Source organism: Coenobita brevimanus, chromosome 24 (genome assembly GCF_032717465.1).
Source record: "Coenobita brevimanus isolate Jiangsu-jjx chromosome 24, ASM3271746v2, whole genome shotgun sequence".
In the NCBI taxonomy this organism is placed as follows: domain Eukaryota; kingdom Metazoa; phylum Arthropoda; class Malacostraca; order Decapoda; family Coenobitidae; genus Coenobita; species Coenobita brevimanus.
Genome location: NC_136977.1, coordinates 30,112,031 through 30,119,753, shown reverse-complemented (window position 1 = coordinate 30,119,753; position 7,723 = coordinate 30,112,031). Strand labels below are relative to the sequence as shown.

Here is a 7,723-nt window from a genome sequence, read left to right as displayed (position 1 = left end):
GTGAGGTGGAGGGAGGGAGAGGGAGAGGTAGACCGAGGATGAGGTGGAGGGATGGAGTTGAGAGGTATATGAGGGAGGGGGGGTGAGTTGGGGGGAGGGTAGTCAAATGGTGGGTGACAGAGCGACTTGGAGGCGTTTTGTCTGCGGCCACCCTTTGCTGGATTAGGGCGTCGGGCTATAGATAGATAGATAGGTTATGGGGTCCATTAACATTCTTAGGTATAGTACAGTATCATGCTATGCGTTTATGGTGGTAATATCCCTGAACTGCATGTTGGCAAGTTATAAAATAGTCTGTCTATCTATCTATTGCCAGATGCCTTAATCCCGTAAGGGATGGCCACAAACAAATCGTCTCCATGTCGCCCTATCCCCCGCCATTTCACTGGCCTGCTCCCAGCTCACACCCCCCTCTCTCATATACCCCTCCACTCCATTCCTCCATCTCATCCTTGCCCTCCCCCTCCACCTCATTTACATACACTCTCCTCATCAGTCTCTCATTCTCCATCCTCTTCACATGGCCAGACCACCTCAGTGTGTTACCGTTACTCCTAACGCTTCGTATCACATCCATATCCATACCACAATGCTCCTTCACTTCCTCATTTGTCAGTCTGTCTCTCCATGTGACTCCACATGCTCCTCTCAGATAACTCATTTCCACTGCTCTCACATGACTTCTGTCCCTCCAACACAGTTCAAGCTTCACTTCCATACATTCAGAGTTGGTATCACAACACTGTCATGTAGTAACTTTTTCACTTCCAGGCTCACTTTCCTGTTCCTCATCATTACTTTCAAGGAACCAGCAATCTTTCTTCCTTGTAAAATAATACTGGTACCAGTTTTGTTTTGCATATCCCAGCTGGAGGTATAATAATAAGTCTATTCAGTTATGCAACCAAGGATAGCCCAATAAGGCCTCTGCTGCATCTCTCCACTGGGGTCTTTGTTATTATCCCATCCTCTTGCTCGGGGAAGAGTAACCACCCGCTTCGTCTTTTGCATCCTGATCATGGCATGAACCTCCGTCTTTACAGATGCTAGACGAGAGCTTGCCACTGACCCAGCAAGTAGCTGGTTAGGGTAGATAAGGTAAAGTTAAATAATGAGGTAGACTAGGTTAGGTTAGATTTAGTTAAACTGTTAGGACAGTCATTTCCATCACTATGCTGATGAATCAGACGAGTAGTCACAGCAGAACATACCTCAAAACACTGAGGAAACAAATTTAACAAGAAATGTTTTTTTACCACCCCAGATATACAGTGATCAGAAGATTATAACATACTATCAGGAAGAAGACGAACCGATTTGGTAAATTGCTTCTACTGCTTAAAGCAAAGTGTATGTTTACCAAAAATTCATTGTCTAACCTTGTGAACTTGGGTAGTAGGGAGGGAGTTGAGGGACATTTGTATAACCAGTCAGTGTAACTGGCTGACTACTGTATATTGGTTGCATCACATGAAGGCATCCCTGTCCATGTGTGATGAATGCTAAACACTGTAACACAGTATAGTGTTTATTTAGTTTCAAGTTGTTTCATACACCAGCGATGCCGCGGCGTAAGCAGTCCCGTATGCCCAGCCAGGCACGGCCACGACCACCTCAGATGTCCGTTGTTCCAGTGGACATGGAAGCTGATGAGGCCAGGGAAAAGCTGAGACTGCTGCTTGAAGACTTTGATCGTGAAGGTAAGCAGTGAGGTGAGGTGGGAGGCTCAACTGTGATAGGCTTGGGAGGGATGGTTTATGAGTTGTTACAATACAGTACTGGGTATGTACAGTAGCTATATCCAGCTGACTGTTGAATGATCCTAAGTTTGATTCTTGGGCTAGTCCTTCTGTTGGACCAAGTTTGTTTCCCCCTTTTCCCTGTTTAGCTAGTAACTATACTGCATTTACCCTATCTTGGTCTAAAATTGACATCTTCCCATCTTAAGTGCTGGGTTTTTTAGCCAGAGATTAGCACCAGACGGTGTTATTAGTCATGAAGAACTGCTGTGGGAAGGGTGTGGAGGTGTAGTAATGTTTTTGTCGTGCCTCTGTGCTCTGTGAAACAAGCTGTAAAAGTACGAAATCCTGGGCCCAGTAAGAGTAAAAAGATTATAGTAGAACTAGAAGCCTGCATGTAACATAGCTATTGTGGGTCATGTATTGGAGGAAGATTGGGACTCTCCAAAAATTTATTGTCTGCCTTAATAACCCATGTGCAAACCTTCTTCAGTCATGAGAGGTTATGATAATTGAGACAGAATGTTTGTGGAGAGGGATTTGTGTGGAATGCAAGTGAGTGGTGTTGGAAGATCTGGAGTCAGTGATTTGAAGGGCAGGGAGACTGGACTAAGTGAATCAGGGAATAAATAAGGTTGAATTAAAAGCCTGCCCAGGGCCCCAACCAAATGAGCAGATTCGCATGGCCATGTGGAATATGAGAGATGTGAATGAGGAGAGGAAAAGGGTGGAAGTGGTGAGTATGTTCAAGAGTGCGAGGTATGTGGTGATGGCATTGTGTGAAACGAAGATGAAACAGTGTGAAGTGGAGGAGTGGGAGGGCGTGAAATGTGTCAGATCGGGCATGACTGGGCGAGGAAGATGCAAGGAAGAAGTTGCTTTGTTGATGAATGAGGTGTGGCAGAGTGGAATGAGAGACTACAAATGTCTCAGCTTGAGGTGTATGTATGTCAAGTTCAAGTTTGAGAAAGTGAAAGTGGCGGTTATTGTAGCGTATGCACCGTGTGAGGACGAGTGAGAAAGACAGGTTTTGGGATGAGCTGGATGAATTAGTGGGAGAAATGCCCAGGAGCTATAAAGTGATTGTAATGGTTGATATGAATGGTCCTGAGGATAACATGATGGGTTGTAATGGATTACTAGGAGAAAATTATAATGGGAAGCTACTAAAGGATATGTGTCAGGAAAGAAGGTTGTGCATTTGTACCTCCTATTTCAAACACAAAGATGCTCATAAATATGGTATAGAGGGATTGGGGATCGTGTTGAAAGAAGCCTGACAGATTACGTGCTCATAGAGAGGTGATTGATGGGAATGGTTGCTGATACGAGGGACATGAGATGACGATGTGGAGGTCTGTCGGATCATGTGATTGTGGTATGCAAGATCAAGCTGAGAGGAGTGAGGTGGATCAAGAGAGAGAGGAGCAGTCAGGAAGAAAGACTGAAAGTTGAGAAGCTAAGGATCAAAGAATTGGCAGATGATTACAGGGGGTAGGGGGGTTTCAAGAATACTCCCCCAGTATCCCTGCTTGTCGTATGAGGCGACTAAAAGGGTTGGTGGTGGGTTACTGCCCCACCTCGTAAAAAGAACTAACTAAACAAGCAAATAAAGCGCCTTGGACCTGGACGGACCATACATTGACGACTATGGAATGGACAAAGGACATTCTTAGGGTGGGAACTTGTAATGTGAGAGGAATGAATGATGAAGTGAAAGAGAGAGAGATTGTTCAGGTGCGTGAGGATGCAAGAGTGGATATATGTGGATTGACTGAAACTAAATGGAAAGGTGAAAGGGTGAGAGAATGGGACTATAGTTTAGGTATATATGCGGGAGTTAATGAGAATGAGAGGGCAAGAGAGGGAGTATGTCTGATGATAAGCAAGAAGTGGAAAGAGAATATAAGACAGTATGGAACAGTGGGTGCAAGGATTGTATGGGTGAGGATGAAACTAGGTATACAAGCGTGGGCGATTGTATGTGTGTATGCTCCGACAGAGGACCGAGTGGCAAGAGTGAAAGATGAGTTTTGGGCGAGAGTAGAAGCATGTATGGACAAATTTGAGAGGAGCGAGAGAGTGTTTTTGATTGGAGACATGAATGGCAAAGTTGGGAATGGACGAGTGGTTGGTCAGTGGGGTGTGCCAGCTGAAGTTGATGGGAATGGTAGTGCTTTGGTGGACATCTGTGCTGGTAAGGAGTTGGCAATAGCCAACACCTACTTTCGTCATGAGATGATCCACCGGTATACATGGAGAGTAATGAGGAGGATGGATGGTGAGCTTGTTGAACGAAAGGCAATGATAGACTATGTGTGTGTGGATGAGCGAATGAGAAGACAAGTGTTGGATGCAATAGTGTGGAGAGGGTGGGGGAATGGAGTCTCTGACCATCACTTAGTGATGGCCAAGGTAAAGCTACAAAGATAATGGTTGAGGAGACAAAGGGGAAGACAGGAGGAAACTGCTCCTCTGACGAGAGTGGAGAAATTGCAAGAGAGTGAGAAAATGGCAGAGTATAAGAGCATAGTGGAAGAAAGATTGGGAAGGTATGACCTAGAGCAGATGGAAGGGGTGGAAGATGTATGTAAGATATTCACGGAAGAGATAGGTGCTTCGTGTGAGGTGGTTTGTGGAGTGAGGAGGAGATGCAAGGGTGTGCAAGGGATAGCATGGTGGAATGATGAGGTGAAACGAGCTGTGGAACAAAAGAAGAAGGCATATAGTGAATGGTTAGCGAGCAGAGGTAGGGGAGAAGATGAGAGAGAGAAGAGGGAGGTATATGTAAGCAGGAGAAGGGAGGTGAAGAGACTGGTGAAGGAGAGTAAGAAGAAAGTGGATGAGGAGTTTGGGAGGAATCTGAGTATGAAATGGAGGGAGAGTAAGAAATTGTTTTGGAAGGAGGTAAAGAAAGTAAGGCAGTGTGAAAGGGGAAATAGTAGGGAAGTGAAAGATATGAATAATAGATTGTTGGTGGAGAAGAGAGAGAAATTGAGGAGCTGGAAGGAGCACTTTGAGGATTTGTTGAATGTAGAAAGTGAGAGCAGTGCGAGTATAAGTGGTTGGGGAATGGCTGGGAGAAGAAGAGATGAGAGGAGGGAGGAAGAGATCAGTAGGGCAGAAGTAGTGGAAGCCATGAAGAAGATCAAGTTGGGAAAGGCCCCAGGAATTGACGGAGTGTGTGGTGAAATGCTGAGGTATGGGGGTGAGATTGTTGTGGAGTGGATATGGAAGTTGTGTAGATTGGCTTGGGAAGAGGGAAGGGTTCCAGAGGACTGGAAATCAGGTATAATTGTTCCTTTATACAAAGGAAAAGGGGAGAGAGAAGTATGTGGTAACCATAGGGGTATTTGCCTTCTTAGTGTGACTGGTAAAATATATGGTAGAATACTTATTGATAGGGTTAGGCATATGACAGAGGAGCTAGTTGGAGAAGAACAAGGGGGATTTAGGAAGGGAAAAGGGTGTGTAGGTCAGATATTTGTTCTACAATGTTTAATATAGAAGTATCTAGAGAAGGGAAAGAAAGTGTATGCTGCCTTCATGGACCTGGAGAAAGCTTATGACAGAATAGATAGGCAAGGTATATGGAAGGTATTAAGAATATATGGAGTGGAGGGGAAATTGTTGAATACTGTGAAGAGTATGTACGAAGGAGCTAGGGCTACGGTGCAAGTGGATGGTGAGCTGAGTGAGTTCTTTGATCCCAATGTAGGACTGAAACAGAGTTGTGTGATGACTCCATGGCTGTTTAATATATACATGGATGGGGTTGTAAAGGAGGTGCAAGGTAGGGCAGTGGATGTGGGGGTGGCTCTAATGAATGAGGGTGAGATTTGGAAGATTCCGGTATTGCTGTTTGCTGATGATACAGTATTGTTGAGTGAAGATGAATGGGAGTTGCAAGGTTTGGTGAATGAATTTGGGACAGTGTATAGGAGGAGGAAGCTGAAAGTTAATGTAAACAAAAGTAAAGTTATGGTGTTTGAGAGGAATGAAGTCACAGAATGTATAGTGAGGTTGGATGGTGAGGATATGGAGAATGTGAGTGCATTCAAGTACTTGGGTAGTGTGATGAGTAAGGATGGAGCTTTGGGGGATGAAGTGCATAAAAGGGTACAGCAGGGAAGGAAGGTTGTTGGTTCACTGAAAGCTGTGATGAGAAATAGGGAGGTGAGTATGGAAGTTAAGAAGTCACTGCATGATAGTATTTTGATCCCTTCCCTGACGTATGGAAGCGAGGCGTGGACCTTGCAAGAGGGGAACAAGTCAAGAGTGAGAGCAGTGGAAATGAGTTACTGAGAGGAGCATGTGGAGTGACATGGAGGGACAAGTTGACGAATGAAGAAGTGAAGGAATGTTGTGGGGTGGATGTGGATGTGGTTGAGAAGATTAGGAGAAATACACTGAGGTGGTTTGGGCATGTGGAGAGAATGGAGAATGAACGACTGACCAAGAGGGTGTATGTAGGTGAGGTGGAGGGAGGGAGAGGGAGGGGTAGACCGAGGATGAGTTGGAGGGATGGAGTTGAGAGGTATATGAGGGAGGGGGGAGTGAGTTGGGGGGAGGGTAGTCAAATGATGGGTGACAGAGCGACTTGGAGGCGTTTTGTCTGCGGCCACCCTTTAATGGATTAGAGCGCCGGGCTATAGATAGATAGATAGGAATGAATTGGATCTGGACAGCTTGTGGAATGCATATAGGGATTGTTTAGTTAGGAATGCTAAAGCAGTGTGAGGTGTGGCAAGAGAAACAATAAAGAAGAAAGGTACAGCATGGTGGGATGATGAGGTTAAGAGAGCAGTGGAGGAAAAGAGGAAGAAGTGGCTAAAGTGGTTATAGGACAGGGGTTCAGTTGAAATAAGAACTAAATATATTGAGAGCAAGAAGCACATAAAGAGACTAGTGAAGAGGAAAAAGGAAGAGGTAAATGATGATTTAGGAAGAAAAATGAATGCAAACTACTCAGAGAACTGGATGTTATTCTGGAAAGAGATGTGGAAATGTAAAAGTGAAAGTGGAAAGAAATGTGATAGTGTGAAGGATGTAGGAGGTAGATTATTAACCCATAGGGATGAAGTGAGGACCAGATGGAAAGAATATTTTGAAAGCCTGATGAATGGGAATAGAGAGAGCAGAGGGGCTGTAAATATGATTGGTTTTGGTGGTGTGCAGAGAAGGAATGTAGTGCCAGGAGATGTGACAGTCACACAGGTAAAGAGTGCTCCGAGTGAATAGGAATGGATCCCATTTACTTCATTCATAAGAAAATATATATATTTTTTTTATTACCTATGAATTTTATTGTGTCCAAGCCTCCTTTAAACTTTACTGTTATGCAATAAACTATTTATAGTGGCATTTGAGAAAGGCAAAAGGCAAATGGGATATTGCTATGAGTTAGGAGCTGGTGACGTGAAGCAGGTTGGTGGCCAGGATGCATTTCATGTATGAAAATAATTTCTTGTGTGTGTTACAAATGGCCTTTATCGAGTCAAAACCTTGCAAAAATTATACTGTGTTGTGTGGCAGACTGCTTATAGTTTTATATGAGAGAATAATGGCTGGACTTTTGTTGAGAATCCTGGACTTGTACGGGCATTTGTCTGGCATTTGATAATATTGTCTAGCCTCAGCCCGTGTCCGGGAAATCCGAAATCCGGGAAAAAAGGTCTGCCAAATCGAGGGTTGAGTTATTGGGAAAAAAGGGGATCTGTATTTTGTTTTTGTTGATTTGGAGAAGACCTTTGACAGAGTCCCTAGAGAGGTGGTGAAGTGGGCAATGAGAATGCTTGGGTTGGAGGAGTGGCTGGTTAGGGTGGTTATGGCCATGTATGTGGGTGCTCGCACCCTGGTAAGAGTGAATGGAGATTTGAGATGAGTTTTCCGTGAATGTTTGTCTGCATCAGGGGTCAGGTTTGAGTCCCATGTTATTTATCATGGTACTTGAAGACCTCTCACGTGACTTTAGAAACAGTCTC

The 7,723-nt window shown here is 44.4% G+C and overlaps 1 protein-coding gene across 1 annotated transcript in view; it reads left to right on the top strand.

The window, feature by feature from the left end:
- Positions 1–1,561: 1,561 nt before the first annotated feature.
- Positions 1,562–7,723, top strand: part of borr (borealin-related) — a 102,573-nt gene continuing 96,411 nt past the window's right edge. Inside the window, exon 1 of the mRNA XM_080267537.1 lies at positions 1,562–1,700. Within this exon, the coding sequence (XP_080123663.1) occupies positions 1,562–1,700 (139 nt within the window). The remainder of the gene's footprint in view (positions 1,701–7,723) is intronic.